The sequence below is a fragment of the Cyprinus carpio genome, chromosome B14 (genome assembly GCF_018340385.1).
Source record: "Cyprinus carpio isolate SPL01 chromosome B14, ASM1834038v1, whole genome shotgun sequence".
Taxonomy (NCBI): domain Eukaryota; kingdom Metazoa; phylum Chordata; class Actinopteri; order Cypriniformes; family Cyprinidae; genus Cyprinus; species Cyprinus carpio.
The window spans coordinates 25402162-25419201 of NC_056610.1; the positions used below are offsets into that span (position 1 = coordinate 25402162).

The window sequence follows — 17040 nt, forward strand, 5'->3', positions numbered from 1 at the left end:
CTCAAAAAAAATAAAAATACATTAGATATGATCAAAATCAATTCAGCATTCACTTTAATTATAATATAATTTATTATAAAGTGTTACTGCTCTTATAGTTACATATTTGTCTACTGCACTGTAGTTTAAGTTCTAATGAACATTTTCTCTCTCACTATACATTATGCCAATATTATATACTCAGAAGGAAAGACTTTATATAAATGCAGAAGCTGCAGTCATCACAAAATACAGATCCAAACATCACATGCTCAGCCATGAAACTGGTGTTTATTTCACTATTCCACAAAGCAATAATAAATAAAGGCATTGCCACATTGCTTAAATTTATACAGACTTTAATAGCTTTATTTACAGATGAACTCTCCTCTGTGTGGCTTTCTTCCAGTCTTGACTGTTTGAGATTAGCATCTATGAGTGAAGGAACCATTGTGATTCTGTTTGACACTGGAGTTTTGAAAATGCAATCCAAATGTTTTTAATCCAGATAAAAGGGCCAATGATTGTGCAGGAGGGAGAATGACCGCAGTGCTGATTGGGCGTTTGCATGAGGGGGCGGGGCTAGAGTCAGATTACAGAACCAATCTGACGGAGATGATGATGATGATTATTATTATTATGAGAGGGAAAGAAAAAAGGCACATCCAAACCAAAATAAGTAAACGAAAGAAAAGAGAGCAAGATTTATAAAGGGAAAAAAATGGTCAGTTTACCCAAAAATGAATGAAAATGTTAATTTTTCCCTCTCTCATGTTGTTCCAAACCTATGGAAGCCCATTTCTGCCATGAAATAAAAAATTAAGGTAATTGTGATTTTTTTTTCTCTCTTCACAATTCTCACCTTTTTCCTCACAGTTCTGAGTTTATATCACACAGTTCTGAGTCAGAATTATGAGATATAAGCTCAGAGTTATGAGACAAACTCAGAATTGAGATACAAACTAAGAATTTTAAGACAAAGAATTATGACAAACTCAGAATTATGAAATTTAAACTCAGAATTATGAGACAAACTCAGATTTTTGAGACAAACAATCATGACAAACTCTGAATTTTGAGATATAAACTCTGAATTATGAAACATAAACTCAGAATTACGAGATAAAACCCCAGAATTTTTAGACAAACTCAGAATTATGCAATATAAACTCAGAACTATGAGATATAAACTCTGAATTATGAGTTACAAACTCAGAATTTTGACACAAACTCATAATTACGAAATATAAATTCTGAATTATGAGACAAAAACCTGGAATTTTGCGATATAAACTCAGAACAATGAGATATAAACTCTGAATTATGAGATGCAATTTCAGAATTTTGAGACAAACTCAGAATTATGAAATATATACTCAGAACTGTGAGATATAAACTCTGAATTAGGAGTTACAAACTCATACAAACTCATAATTATGAAATATAAATTCAGAATTATGAGACAAACTCAGATTTTTGAGACAAACAATCATGACAAACTCTAAATTATGAAATATCAACTCAGAATTATGCGATATAAACTCAGAACTATTAGATATTAACTCTGAATTATGAGATACAAACCCAGAATTACGAAATATAAACTCAGAATTATGAGATACAACTCAAAATGGAACTCAATTTAGAGGAATTGTGAGATATAAACTTAGAATTGCAAGGTGGAAAAAATAATTCTGAGTTTACATCTCGCAGTTCTGACTTTTGTTTATAGAACTGTGAAAAACAAAGTCAGAATTTTTTTTTTCCAGCAAGCTACCATACCAATCTGCATTATACAAGGAAACGGGTGGAGGTTTTACTGCCCAATCACCAGCCAACGTACTTTCTACAGATACAGAGCAGCGTCTCCCGTGGAAGAAATAAAGTCACACAAGTTTAGAACAACATAAAGATGACGGTATTTCAGTTTGGGATGAACTGTTCTGAACAGAGGAATGGTAAAAGATGTATAAAGGAAAAGAGATTCATAGAGATGAAGGTAGTGTGGACTGAGGAGGAGATTTGAGGGTGGGATTGTGTCAGATAAGGTGCTTTGGCCCCTCAGGTTGGACTCAATTACTAAGCAACAGTTCTGTCGCCGTCTCCACGTCCCAGGATTTCGAGGACAACGCCGCTATCACTGCGTTCTGAGGAGAAGAGAAGATCCACATGTCAGTGATCCTGAGTGGAGGAAATACTTCATCTGTCATAAAATCATAAGCTGCATCACAATTACTCTCCTTCACAACAGTGTGCAAAATTATAAAATCACAGCACACACACAGAAGCATGTGCATATGCTTTTTGGACAAATATTTGGAGAAGAAGTGCTACAGAAAGAAAAGTTTGTGATAATTATTTTCCAACTTTGAAAAAACTGCAATAAATGTGATATACACAAATATGGAAGATTGTTTCTGCCACAAAATGTAAAAATAAAGGTACTTGTGACTTTTTCTCTCACAATTCAGACTTTTTATTAATCAGAATTATGAGTTCACCTCTCGCAGTTCCGACTTTGTTTCCACCACAGAAAAAAAATATAAGGTAACTGATTTTTTTTGTTTTGTTTTGACCCCACAATTCCAATTTGTTCTTGCAATTGTGAGTTCATATTTCACGATTTATAGCACACAATTCAAACTTTTTTTTTGCAATTCTGAGAAACAAAGTACAGGTTGTGAGCTGTGAATTCAAAATTAGGAGAAAAAAAGTCGAATTGTGAGATTAAAATTATGTTGCAATTATGTTTTTTTTTTTTTTTTTTCGTAAAACAAGCTTCCACACAAATGTGATATCAATGTGTGTGTGTTTACTCACTTTATCAAAGCCCATAGCGCAGAGTTTGTCTATTTTGCGTGTGTAGTCTGGGCTGGAGACGGGAGCTCCTGCGTAAACATGTGACCAGAGTCCAGCCGTCTGTTTGAACATCTCTGGGTTCTGTTTATATCCAGACAGGAAATAAAGAACGTTAAAAGAGGAAGTGACCAATTCAGACTCAAAACATGCTTGTTTAATTTATCAAGTAATTGTATGTTTTTCTAGCAGAAAACCTGTGAATGTGAGTGAAACTACGGTGGTGTATATACACTACTCCTCAAAAGTCTGAGGTTGGTAACGTTTTTAAAATGTTTTTGAACGAAGTCTCTCATCTGCAAGTATTTGATCAAAAATACAGTAAAAATTTAAAATATTATTAGAATGTAAAACATCTGTTTTCTATGTGAATCTCTGTTAAACTGTAATGTATTTCTGTGATGTGCAGCTGTATTTTCAGCATCATTACTCCAGTCTTCAGTGTCACATGATCTTCAGAAATCATTCTAATATGATGATCTGCTGCTCGAGAAACATTTCTGATTATTATCAATGTTGAAAACACTTGCGCTGCATGATATTTTTGTGGAAACCGTGATACATTTTATTTTTTCATGATTCACAGATGAATAGAAACTTCAAAAGAACAGCATTTATTTGATTTTTACTGGCGCTTCTGATCAGTTTAATGCATCCCTGCTTAAATTTTTTATTATTTTTATATTGAATGGTAGTGTACATTCAAAATTCATCAACAGTACATCAGTACAGCATTTTTATTTAAAAATGTGCACACATTATTTTCATTTAATCGTTGCCTTTAGGAGTGTAACAATCACATTAGAATACATCACAAATCCTTTATACCCTGCCCTTTGTTAAGATATGCAAGACTTTTTATGACCTTAAATTTGATCAAACTAAACAGAATTTTTTAAGGACCCCGAATGCTACATGAAAGTAATTTTTTCCACCACTTTTTGTTGCACATTCCCAACATGAGCCCAAAACATCTACCTGATTGGCAACTACAGCGTCCTGTGGGTCATCTGGCTCAGCGGCGGCCAGAAGAGCCTGTAGAGACAGTAAGACTGTTCGGAGGGTCATCGCCGCCGCCCTGAAACACACACAGCTTCAGCGCTCGCTGCGGTTCACTTCTCTACTGAGCGTTCAGTGAGATCTTACCACTGGTCCTTCAGGATGTCCAAACAAATGGCGCCTGTTACTGAGCTGATGTTGGGATGCCAGATCTTCGTTATAAACCGAACCTGAAAAACATCAGTGGATAAAAGCAATATTTATTTAATTGTCATTTGAAAGACACATTAGTCAAAAATAGAAGTGAACCTCATGGATTAATTCAGTTTCAATTCAGGGAGTCACAATGGGAGTACAAAATGATTTTTGATTCATCTACATTTTAAACTAGGAACAAGACAGATTGTTGCCATATTTTGTTTTTTAAACAAACAAAAATATGAAGTGATTTCTGTGCAAACATATTCATGTCACTTAAAGCAAAGTTATTATAGTTAAGTAAAACTAAAACCATAAAAAAACCCATTAACATTAAACCATTTTGATTCTTAAAACAAAATAAACTTTTACTGAAATAATATTAAATAAAATATGAAGAAATTTAAACTTTTTTTTATTTTATCTAGCTGCCAAGGCAACATTTCTCATTTTCATTTTTACTTCATGTCCTAAAATAACTAAAACCAAATAAACTAAAATGAATAAATAAAAACGTATTAATAATAAAAAAAATTTTTTAATAAAATGACAAAAACACACAACAAAAAACAAGGCAACATTCCTCATTTTTGTTTAGTTTAAATGGATGTACTTAAAATAAATACAATGAATACATAAACATGTATAAACTATATAGATATGCTTAAAATATTCATAAAAATAACAAAACACAACAAAACTTATAAGAATTTAACTAAGATTAAAGTGAAAACGGAAAATATAAAAATAAACTCTAATTCAAAATATCATTAAAAACTGTCATAGTATATCAAGAATACTAATATAATACTGGCTTAAAGTGAAATGTACATAATACATAAAGTGTTTTCTCTGTGATGTTGTAAAATAAAGCTTGTCCAGTCTTTTTTGTCTCGTGAAGGCTACTGAGTTTATACGAAGTCTCCTCGTGTACACACTGCACTGCTAGTCTACACTAATATCACAAATCATGTAAATACAGCCCCACATGCTTCAGAGCAACAAACCCAGTTTAACTAGATCATCCAGTGTTCTGACTCGGCAGGACATCATCGTCTCGTTACTCACCTTTGGCGGATTAAATGGATATGTCTCTGGGATTTTAATTTCTAGCTGATATCTGCCACCTGCAAAACAAGACAGAAAGTCAAGCTAAAGTAGAGCCAAAATCAAAGCAAGATATAAAATCAACATCATACCCCAGCTAACGTTTTGCTAACATTCACAGAAAATTATAACATCACTATTTCTGTCCAGTTTTTAAAAAACAAACATTATTACTTGGCTATGTGAATGTTAATGGAACATTCCATTTTATAATGTTACAAACATTCTGAGAATGTTACCTTTGAATGTTCTGAAATGAATAGTAACATTTAAAAAACAGAACTGAAACTTTCAGGAAAGAACACTCCATGAATGAAGTATAAATAATGTTGTGCTAACATTATTAATGTCCAGATAACATTAAAATGAAGAAGATTTCAGAAACACACAGTCAGCGGTTCAGAACATCTTTTCTCTGACCTTCATAAGGCGTGTCTGGAGGTCCTGCGATCTCTCCCTTTAGTTCTGTGAAGTTCTCATCCACTAAATCCACCTTGATCTGGTTTTTACTCGTCTGTGAAAATAAAGTGTCCGAACAATATAGTTCACATGTTTAAACTCATGCCACAGAATTCTGCCAAAATGAGAGCAGGAAATGTCTAGAAAGTCTGGATTGGGTTTCCAAGGTTGGGAACGCCAACATATTGTTAATGTTAAAGTTTGAAATTTAAATGAAAAAATCAAGAGCACAAACTTCAAAACAAACCCAAATGCTAAACTACCAATTCTTGCAACAACAACAACAACAACAAAAAAATCTTCCTGTATTTGTGGCACAGAGATGGTTTTATATTGTAAATCATTCTACAGAAAGATCATGTAATATTGTATTTACATACTCTATTGTACTTTTTTGGGATCACACATCTAGATGGTAAATTCAACTAATTTGTCCTTAAGTTTTAATGTTAAACACTCAGTACACACATTAGTACATTATCGCACGTATTCTTTACAGTACGAACATTAATCAGGTCATTTTAATCAAAATGCATGTTCGCACAAATCATAATAACGCTTAATTGTATCATCGTCGTGATTCTTTAGATGCTACATGATGCTATCAGACCACAATATCGATAAAACTTAAATAGAAGTTCACAAACCAGTCAGCCTACATAAATTATCCCAAATATTAACAGTCGTGATTCTAAACTTGTTTAAATGTCAGGCGTGATAAAATGTGTGTTTATGAAGCTAGCTGGCCTCCAGTTAGCACGCGGCTATCACATTCACACTCACAGGACTTTATTTATAACACCACAGACACACAGAATACACATTAAATCACTTTATCAACACAATAAGCGCGGAGAGAAACGATTATATAAACACATTTATCGTTGGAGACCAGAGCTGTGATGTGACTCGGTTCGGAGGATTTGGATTCGTTTAGCAATGCGGTTCGGCCTGGACGGGACAAACACCCCATAATACTCCCCAAACCGATCATCTGATGAATCAAACACACATTAAACTGCGTTATCTCAATGCATGAGTCCATACAGCTGCATCGGGTTCGGTCTGGATCAGATTCATCTCACGTGAATACATACACATGTGTTTATCATGATGAAGCATGATTGATTGACAGCTGTCATGTGAAACGCGCACGTGTGTGTCGGTGTTAAACGCACCTCTTCGCTTTTAAGGACCTCTTTAAACTCCCGTTTGATCCGCTGGACCGCGATGTTGGCCATGCTGTTCACACACACACACACACACACACACACACACACACACACACACACACACACACACACACACACACACACTCTCTCTCTCTCTCTCTCTCTCTCTCTCTCTCTCTCTCTCTCAATTTTTTTTTTACATCAGTAAGGTTATTTACCATAACAACATTACAACAATTACAATGTACTGCCATAGCATAGTGTTTACATTTAATCTAGAACATATATGTATTTCAAAAAATAAATAAATAATAAGTAAATAAATACATGCATGTATGTATAATAAAATAAAATAGAACAAATTAATTCAATAAATTCTAGAATTCTATGAACAATTTAAAATTCAGTAAGCAACAGCAAGAAAGGCTTCAACTGCAGCGCTCATATTTATTCAATGATATAATTGCCTTTTGAAGTTTAATCTCGTCTTTCCGTCCCCAACTGTAAGACCTCTTGAAATTATAATTAAGATATTTATTATACCATTTAACATATTTAAAACTTTTTATGGCCTTAAGTTTGATACTACTCAGTTAGGAGTTATATATAAGAGTATATAGTCCTACTGCTTCCCAGCTAACAGGAAACATTCTCAGAACTTTCTGACAAGGTTCTCACAAAAATGTTACTATTTATTTCAGAATGTTCATAGAACATTCAAAAGTAACATTCCTGTAAAGTCTGCAAAAAAAATCAAATAAAATAAAATAAAATTAATGAAATGTTTCCTTAATGATCTTAAACACTGGATGTTTTGAATGTTGAGACAAATGTAGATGTGTTTTTTTAACTTAACTGGAAAATTAGCAAAACATTTTTAGAATATTTTTGTTAGCTGGGTAAATGATGCTGCAGGCTTCATCTTGGGTAACAGGTTGCCACAATGATGATCAAAACCTCTGAAGAAACTTCAAACATCCTGTTGTTTTCTCAAGCAACTTATCTGACTCTGTCTGATAATGGCGCAACGGTTTCTCTCTCAACACAACTTTATGCCAAAAGCATGCCACTGCAATGGTGTTCAATTACAGTCACCAACATCGTGTTAATGATTGTTTTTTTTTTTTTTTTTTTTTTTGTATGTCTACAAATCATAAAGTCAGCAAACACCTAAAGCTAAGAAAATCTTTACTTTTACTTATAAATGAATGAACAATAAGGGATTTCTTGAAGGGACAGTTCTGTTGGCTACCAACATCTGTTTAATTGCCAACATTCTTCAAAATATCTTATTTTATGTTCAACAGAATAAAGAAACTCATACATGTTAAACATTAGGGTAAATAAATGATGACAAAATGTTCATTTTTTGGTGAACTAGCCCTTTCACTTTTTTTCTTGAGGCATTGGTTGCAATCAGATAAAATCAATGTTGAAATAAATTTCCTTTTCAATTCCTCTGATGATAATAGAACAGGTTGCCAAATTAACAAAAACATATCCTTTTATGGAATCAACCCCATGACTGTCCTATAAAGAGTTTTTTTTTTTTTTTTTTTGTAAATGTCAGATAAAGAGGAGGATCCTGATGATCAGAAAGATATAAACAGACACGCGTCACCTGAACATTCACAAGATTCTGAGCGCACACGGTGAGTTTGATTCTGGTCATTTTAAAAATGATGTATCTTATTTCAGAAAATGACAGAATGCATGTTCATGTTCTAATAAAGTGACTGTATTTGTCTGAACTGTATTTCAGGTGAATCTGATCCTCTGAGCTGGACGTCTGAATCGATGATCACAAACATGATTGTGAGTTTCTGTATGTGAGAATGTGAGTGTGATTTTGTCAGACGTCGATCATCAGACTCAGATCTTGAGTTTGTGTCTCTCAGGTGTTGCTGTGTTTGTCTGCTCTGTTTCCCGTCTTGATGGGCATTGATGAGGTCAAATCATACAATTTTCTTCGTACCAAAGACTGCTCTGATGTTTATGCGAGTGGATATAGCACCAGTGGTGTGTACATCATCACCACAATAGATGGACCGGTGCAGGTCTACTGTGAGATGGAGACTGATGGACAAAATGACCAAGGACCCTGGATGGTAAGCATTTCAATGTGTTTTATCTTGCAAAAGGATATTTGATTATCAGATGAACCCCAGTGTGAATGACACCATGATTTCTAATAAACTATTAATCAGATAGTCGCTCAGTTCTTTATTTGTGCTCTTTATACATATTGGAAAAAAAGTCTTTGAAATCAAAATCTTTTTAAAAGATGAATGACGTGAAATGATGTGATGTGTGAAAGCAATGAATGATTTCTGAATGTTCCAGGTGATTCTAAGGCGAATGGACGGCGAGGTGAATTTCTATAGGCCGTGGAGGAGTTATAAATGGGGTTTTGGTAATAAAGAAGACGAACACTGGCTGGGTGAGAGTTTTTGTGATGTTTTGGGCTCAAAAAGGCAAACAGAAAAAGACTAAACAATCAAAGACATGGAAAACATGGTCATTTAATCAAGACTGCAGCATAAATGCAAATTATATTTGTTATTAAAGCTATTAAACCAGTTTCCTTTCATGCTTTTTTACAGGTGTAGAGTTTGTTCATCAGCTGACGCGCAGGTATCCGTATAAACTCAGAGTAGATTTGGAGGACTTTGACGGGAAGAAGGCTTACGCTGTGTACAAGTCTTTCTCTGTGGGCTCTGAGGCTGATGGGTACAGACTGCAAGTGAGCGGCTTTGTAAATGGAGGAGCAGGTGAAACAAACTATAGACGTTTAATTTTTCAGAAAGAAGAATTTAAGCAAATAAAATGGTAGTAATGGAGTTTTAAAAGGACTTTTAAACCATAATGTTTAAACTTATGCTTTTATATTTCATATTATTTATTTTAAAAAAGTCATTTTGTTTTGGATGTCCAAATGAAAGTGCCTAAAATGAAAGTTTCTACTTTCTGTAGGTGACTCTTTATCTTATTCCAATGGAATGAAGTTCTCCACCTATGACAAAGACCAAGATAATTGGAGCAATAATTGTGCTTTGCTAAAGTTTGGAGGAGGGTTTTGGTACAACAGTTGTTATAGAACAAACCCCACTGGTCACTATTTGTGGGAGAAAGAGGGTGCAGTAATGGAAACTGGAGCCACCTGGTACCACTGGAAGAACAGCTATAATTCTCTGAAGTCCATCACCATGAAGATCAAACGTATGAAGTAGAGCAGGGGTTTCTATTCTTTATATGTGCTTCACTGCAGCTTGTGCGCATATCCTCATATCCATTTTATGCATACATGTGGATCTTTCTTAAAATATGGTGACAAACATGTCCCTTGACTTTTTGTGATGAAAAATATTTCAAAAGGTCAAGAAACCTCAAATATGAAATAGTTTCACTCATAATGTCTTATATAAAAATATAGATAAAAAATAATTTGACTACTGTAAAATCCCTTGCCCTCTTAAATAAAAATGTGTTGAAATTGGGTTCCCGACTCCATTTCTTTATGCTCTTCTGCACCAGCAAAACCTCTGTGTCCCACTGCAGCAGCTGGAATTAAATCTGGTCTGAAACAATGTTTATTATCAAAATGTTGTTGTGGTTGCTTTGTATTTTATTAACCAACTAGGTTTCATATATAAATTAAGAAAATAGTTTATTATGTAAAAACAATGATAATGTAAAAGAGTACAAGCCAGGATTATTCTAAAATGCAGAAAACCCAGTTTAAATAATTAGGCAAGGCAAGTTTATTTATATAGCACCTTTCATACACAGTGGTAATTCAAAGTGCTTTACATAAAAGTAAAATAATCATAGAAAACAACAACAACAATAAAACAAGGAATTTAAAAACTTTTAAAATGATTTAAAAATTGATTTAAAATGAATATAAATCAGTTAAAAATAGAAAATTATTATACATAAAATATAGTGCAGTCAGTCTGGACGCACTACAGTGCTCATTCAATAAATGCACAGCTAAACAGATGAGTTTTGAGTCTGGATTTAAATGTGGCTAATGTTTTAGCACATCTGATCTCTTCTGGAAGCTGATTCCAGCTGCGGGTGGCATAATAACTAAAAACTTGGTATTTCTAACTGGCTATCCTTATGATCTGAGTGGTCTGTTAGGTTTATATTCAGTGAACATATCTGCAGTGTATTTAGGTCCTAGGCCATTGAGTGATTTATAAACGAGTAAAACTACTTTAAAATCAATCCTAAATGTAACTAGTTTGTTCATTACTTTTAGGGAACCTTGCCAGAATGTTCTGAGAACATTTCCTGTTAGCTGGGAAGCAGTAAACTATACTCTTAGGTCCCATTTACACTAGTGCACTAGAATGAAAACGATCCTCATCTACACTGGTGTTTCCGCTGCGTTTCAGAAACGATCTCCATTTACACTACACAACCTTAAACGCAATCATGCAGGTACAGCCATAGATATGTATAGGTAGGTTCCCTATTATTTAGATCGCGGACGCGTCTACATGCTTGACTTGACTTGACTTCAACTTTATTAATCCCTGAAGGGAAATTTAGATGTCACAGCAGCACAACCATACAATGAATAAATTAAAACAACTTGGAGCGATCGAATGGGGAATCTACGTATACATGGGTACAACAATGCGAATGATGTTATTGTTTACATGGTCATCAAGGATACGCTGAGCGAATGTGGGCAGCAACACCATCGTTTTCAAAAGTCTCCGTTTTGGTCCATTTACACTGAAACACAACCCCGGAGTTTTCAAACTTAAACAGGGTCTGCAGCGTTTTCAAAAGTCTCAGTTTTCGAGGGTCGAAAATGCCGGAGTAGTGTAAATGATAGGCTAAACCAAACAAAAACTTATGATTCATAAAACAAAAAATCAACAATAAAAACACTGCCTTAAAAACCAGAACTTGGAGTTGTCAAATGTTTAGGAAAACTCTGAGTAAATATTAAGTAAAAGTGTTTTTATAGTAGTGCATTTACTTTAATCAGTTTTGTGTAATTCTCATTTGCCATTATTAAATTGTATTGTATAAGCCATATCTCTGCTGTTTACATGTTAATTACTAAAGTTTTCTAAAGATGCCAGGGATTTGAGCGGGTAAAAGACAAAGCGAAATCAACAACTTTTCCTTCTGTGACAACTGACCCATGACTCGCTGAAAAATGATCAAGATAGTCTTACCATCGCTAGATTGCTGGCATGATGAATTTGAAGCACAACAATGACTCCACTTTTTCACAATAGATGTTTTGAAATTCTTCCAGTGTCATGAAATGTTGACATTTTGACCTAATGTCCAAGCAGCACTAGGTGAACTTCAGTCATGAATTAACTACTGAAAATACGTTAGGTCTGTTTAACAGAAACACAGCAGATCAGGGATGCATTTCCCAAAGCATCCAAAACTCAACCAAAACATATACCCATATAAAACTTAACTTACGATACAGAGAACCAACAACAACACTTTTTTTCCAGTACTCGCCCGATACCGATACTTTTATTTTTGGTACTTGCCGATACCGAGTACCGATACCGATATTTTTATTGCATTTGTACATTTTTAAAATATTGGGTACAGAAACCAAAAGAGTATAATGTTAGCTGGTTAACTTAATTTATTAAATACATTCAAACCAAAATTTATTCAGACACCTTCAACATTTCACATTATCACAGTTTATTCTCTATAGTTTAGAAGATGGTAATAAAAATATGACAAGAACTCATAGTTAAACTGTGTCAGAACAAATTCATCTTGATAATGTTAGATAACTTTGAATGAAAGGTATGAAATGGACTACAATCAACCAAAAATTATTCAGACAGCTGTTAGTATGACAGTATTTACACAACTATCAATACTTAGTCGGGAAACCCTTTATGGAAGCAGATTAGTCTCAAATATAATTCACGCAAAAAACATGATTCACACATGCATAGACAATTTCACATGCATGAAACCTAATTCACGTACACACAAAAAAAATTCAAGTGCGTGAAAAAAAATATATATTCACAAAAAGCAATTCACATGCGCAAAATAAAATTATATATTCATAAAATACATTTCACAAATGCAAAACACAATTCGTAGATATACAACTGTGCACAAAAACCTTTGAATGTTTAAAATGTACGAGTGTCTGAATGTACAAATCGTCATTTACTACGAATCCACTCGGATTTGTGTGTGTGTGTTTTTGAGACTTTCCTGGCAGAGCTCTCTTCCCACGTGGGTCTGTCGTACTCTTTAGCCAATCAGATGCGAGCTTACCATTCAACCAATCATATCATAAGCCACTGAGAGTGCATTCAGGGAGCACGATTCTGCGCACCTTTTGCGCAATATGGATTAATTAACCCAATATGGATTAATTAATCAAGTAACCCTTAGCCTTAATGACTGTCTGTAGTTTCCTGGGCATGCTGTCAGCCAGGTTCATGCAAACCTAAACTTCAGTTTTTTCCCCAGATTTGGTCTGAATAATTTTTGGTCCCAAATTGGTCCCCACTGTTTGAAGAATTTCTGGGTATAATTTGTCACAGTTTATTTTATTTTGCTATCCTCACTTACATAAATGAACTATAGTGTCCTGCACCCACTAGTGAAAAAATATAAAAATTAATATATATATATATATATATATATATATATATATATATATATATATATATATATATATATATTGGTTATATCCTTTTATCCAAAGCCACTTACAAATGAGAACAATAGAAGCAGTCAGGTCAACAAGAGAACTTACACTTACATTTAATAATTTAGCAGATGCTTTTATCCAAAGCCACTTACAAATGAGAACAATAGAAGCAGTCAGGTCAACAAGAGAACAACAACAATATACAAGTGCCATGACAAGTCTCAGTTAGTCTAGTACAGAACGCATAGCCAGGTTTTTTTTTTTTTTTTTTTTTTTTAAGAATATGCTTGAGAGATTTTGTAGACAGCTTGTATAAGTTGGTTAAGTGCTGGCAAAAAAGATGAGTCTTTAGATGTTTTTGGAAAATGAGTAAAGACTCTGTGAGAGTGATTTTGAACCTCTTTGGGATGGCACCACAAGGCGTCGTTCACTTGCAGAGAGCAAACTTCTGGAGGGCACATAAGATTGAACTAGTGAGCTTAGGTATGTTGGTGCCGTGCCAGTGGTCGTCTTGTAGGCAAAGCATCAGTACCTTGAATTTGATGCGAGCGGCTACTGGTAGCCAGTGTAACCTGATGAGGAGAGGAGTAACGTGAGCTGTTTTTGGCTCATTGAAGACAACCCTCGCTGCTGCATTCTGGATCAGTTGCAGAGGCTTGATAGTACATGCAGGAAGGCCCGCCAGGAAAGCATTACAATAGTCCAGTCTGGAGAGAACAATAGCTTGGACAAGAAGTTGGGTGGCTTGCTCTGACAGGAAGGGTCTAATCTTCCTAATGTTGTATAAGGCAAATCTGCAGGACCGGGTCATTGTAGCAATATGGTCTGTGAAGCTTAACTGATGATCCATCACAACTGCTAGGTTTCTGGCTGTCCTGGAAGGAGTTATAGTTGACGAACCGAGCTGTATAGAGAAGTTGTGATGAAACGATGGGTTAGCTGGAACCACCAGCAGTTTTGTCTTAGTAAGGTTGAGCTGAAGGTGATGGTCATTCGTCCAGCTAGAAATGTCACTCAGACAGGCTGAAATGCGAGCAACTACTGTCAGGTCATCTGGTTGGAATGAGAAGTAGAGTTGAGTGTCATCAGCGTAGCAGTGATAAGAAAAGCCATGCTTCTGAATGACAGATCCTAATGACGTCATGTAGATGGAGAAGAGAAGTGGTCCAAGTACTGAGCCTTGAGGAACCCCAGTAGCAAGTTGTTGTGACTTAAAACTTAACCCCTCCAAGACACCCTGAAGGATCTATCAGAAAGGTAGGACTTAAACCACAGGAGTGCGGTTCCAGAGATGCCCATCTTTCTGAGGGTGGACAGGAGAATCTGGTGTTTAACGGTGTCACAAGCAGCAGACAGGTCCAGCAAGATGAGTACTGAGGATTTGGAAGCTGCTCTCGCCAGTCGCAGGGCTTCAGTAACTGCGAGCAGGGCAGTCTCAGTTAAGTGGCTGCTTTTGAAGCCAGATTGGTTGCTGTCCAGGAGGTTGTTCTGCACAAGGAACATAGAGAGCTGGTTGAACACAGCTCGCTCAAGTATCTTTGCAATGAATGGAAGAAGGGATACCGGTCTGTAGTTTTCTAGAAGTGCTGGATTTAGAGATGGTTTCTTCAGCAGTGGGCTTATCTGAGCCTGCTTAAGTGCTGAGGGAAATATTCCAGAGTGAAGAGAGGAGTTGATAATGTGAGTAAGTGAAGGTATGACTGAAGAAGAAATTGCTTAAAGGAGGTGAGTGGGGATTGGATCAAGTGGACAAGTAGTAGGATGACTGGACAGGATAAGTTTGGAAACGACCATCTCTGAGAGTGGAGAGAAGGAGGAGAGAGAGTGTGCATTAGTCGTTGTGAAGTTATCCTCAGTCTGCGGTGTGGAGAACTGGTCACTGATGGTTCTTGTCTTATTTGTGAAGAAAACTGCAAAGTTGTCAGCTTTAAGAGTCGATGGAGGAGGAGGTGGAGGCGGATTAAGAAGAGAAGAGAAAGTTTTGAAGAGTGTGCGAGCATCACAACAGTTGTTAATTTTGTTGTGGTAGTATGATGTTTTAGCAGTGAAGACATTTGCAGAGAAGGAAGAGAGAAGAGACTGATACACACTGAGGTCGGTAGAGTTTCTTGATTTATGCCATGTGGTGCGTGCTGGTCTAGACGACAGTGGGCAAAAGTTGTCCAAGCAAGAGGTTAGAGTGGAGCAAAGAGTGTCAGTAGCACTGTTCGTGTCCAGAGCTGAAAACTGAGAGAGTGAAGGAAGTGAGGATGAAACCACAGAGGATAGGCGAGATGGAGAGAGTGAGCATAGGTTCCGTCGAAAGGTGACCTGCGTTGGAGTGTGTGCTGCTTCAGGAGTGAGTGCTAGGTTAGCAGTAATGAGGAAGTGGTCTGAGGTGTGCAGTGGAGCAACTAAAGAGTTGTCCATGGAGCAACAGCGTGTGTAGATGATGTCCAGTTGGTTGCCTAATTTGTGAGTCGCTGTAGTAGACACTCGCTTGAGATCAAATGAGGCGAGCAGAGTGTTGAAGTCAGCAGCCTGGGGTTTATCTAGGTGGATGTTGAAGTCACCAAGCAGTACCAGAGGAGTACCATCTTCAGGAAAGTTTGATAGCAGCACATCCATCTCCTCCAAGAAGTTTCCCAATTGACCTGGGGGATGATAAATGACCACAAAGTGGATTTTAACAGGGTGGGTTACAGTAATAGCATGTGATTCAAATGAACCGTTACCTGTAGGTGATGGTTGAAGATCAAATTTCCAATCTTTTGATATTAGGAGACCAGTACCTCCACCCCTCCCAGTCGTACGAGGAGTGTGGGAACAAGTGAAATTAGTGGAGAGGGCTGTGGGAGTGGCAGTGTCTTCAGATTTGATCCAAGTCTCAGTTAGTGCCATGAGGTTGAGACTGGAATGAGTACTAGATTTTTACAAGATTTTACAAGATTTTGTTACTTTCTTTGTTGATTTTTTTGCTCTATGGTTCATCGTCTGTAATTTAATAGCATTAGAGCTGCTCCATTGCAGCGACTTAGTACTGTAATGACGCTATAAATCTCCTGTGATATTTTTCACAAACAGAAGTAAAAAATTTTTTTTTTATTTTTTATTTTTATTTTTTTATCTGAAACGTGCTGCGATTTATATTCCAAAGCCACTTGTATAATGCAGAAACACTCAAGCAAGCAAAACACGTGCAACGCGTGCATGTATTTGTACTGTTGCAGAACGAGAGGGACAGTAGTAATGTCTGCTACTTAGTGCATTACGCACAGGCTGCTAGATTCACTTTTGCCAGAAAGTCATGTATGCCTAAGGTTGAAAATAAATTATGTTTATAGTGAATGCCCCTATAAAGTGTTTTTTTTTTAGGATTTAGTTTTAATCCAAATGCGTGTGCTAAGTGAGTGAACATCAACGATCATACAACAGAAGTGCGCGAGCGTGCTCTCTCTCTCTCTCTCTCTCTCTCTCTCTTTCTCTCCCTAACGTTAAGTAAATTGTGCATGTTTTACTTACTTGTTTTTGACATGTCTGACCGAACTACAAACTTTCCAGTGATGAAATATATATTACTCGACTAGCTCGCGCATCTCCGCCTCTGCGCGC

General features: G+C 36.0%; 2 protein-coding genes across 4 annotated transcripts; one reads left to right on the forward strand and one right to left on the reverse strand.

Annotated features, from left to right (window-relative positions):
- Positions 1-248: 248 nt before the first annotated feature.
- Positions 249-6917, reverse strand: LOC109066554 (ubiquitin-conjugating enzyme E2 K-like). Of its 3 annotated transcripts, none has more exons than XM_019083583.2 (7): positions 6777-6917; positions 5560-5653; positions 5101-5159; positions 3982-4064; positions 3814-3913; positions 2800-2928; positions 249-2126 (listed from the first exon to the last, which is right to left on the reverse strand). In XM_019083583.2, the coding sequence occupies exons 1-7, from the start codon at positions 6837-6839 to the stop codon at positions 2052-2054; spliced, it is 603 nt and encodes a 200-aa protein (XP_018939128.1). In that variant the 5' UTR covers positions 6840-6917; the 3' UTR covers positions 249-2051. The 3 variants fall into 3 exon arrangements, with proteins under 3 accessions (XP_018939128.1, XP_042594665.1, XP_042594664.1); XM_042738731.1 differs by lacking the exon at positions 6777-6917 and adding an exon at positions 6611-6658; XM_042738730.1 differs by lacking the exon at positions 6777-6917 and adding an exon at positions 6491-6586.
- Positions 6918-8341: 1424 nt separating this feature from the next.
- Positions 8342-10268, forward strand: LOC109097802 (microfibril-associated glycoprotein 4-like). The gene is made up of 6 exons (XM_042738732.1): positions 8342-8422; positions 8533-8585; positions 8669-8878; positions 9114-9210; positions 9374-9541; positions 9744-10268. The coding sequence occupies exons 2-6, from the start codon at positions 8568-8570 to the stop codon at positions 9998-10000; spliced, it is 750 nt and encodes a 249-aa protein (XP_042594666.1). The 5' UTR covers positions 8342-8422; positions 8533-8567; the 3' UTR covers positions 10001-10268.
- Positions 10269-17040: the final 6772 nt, after the last annotated feature.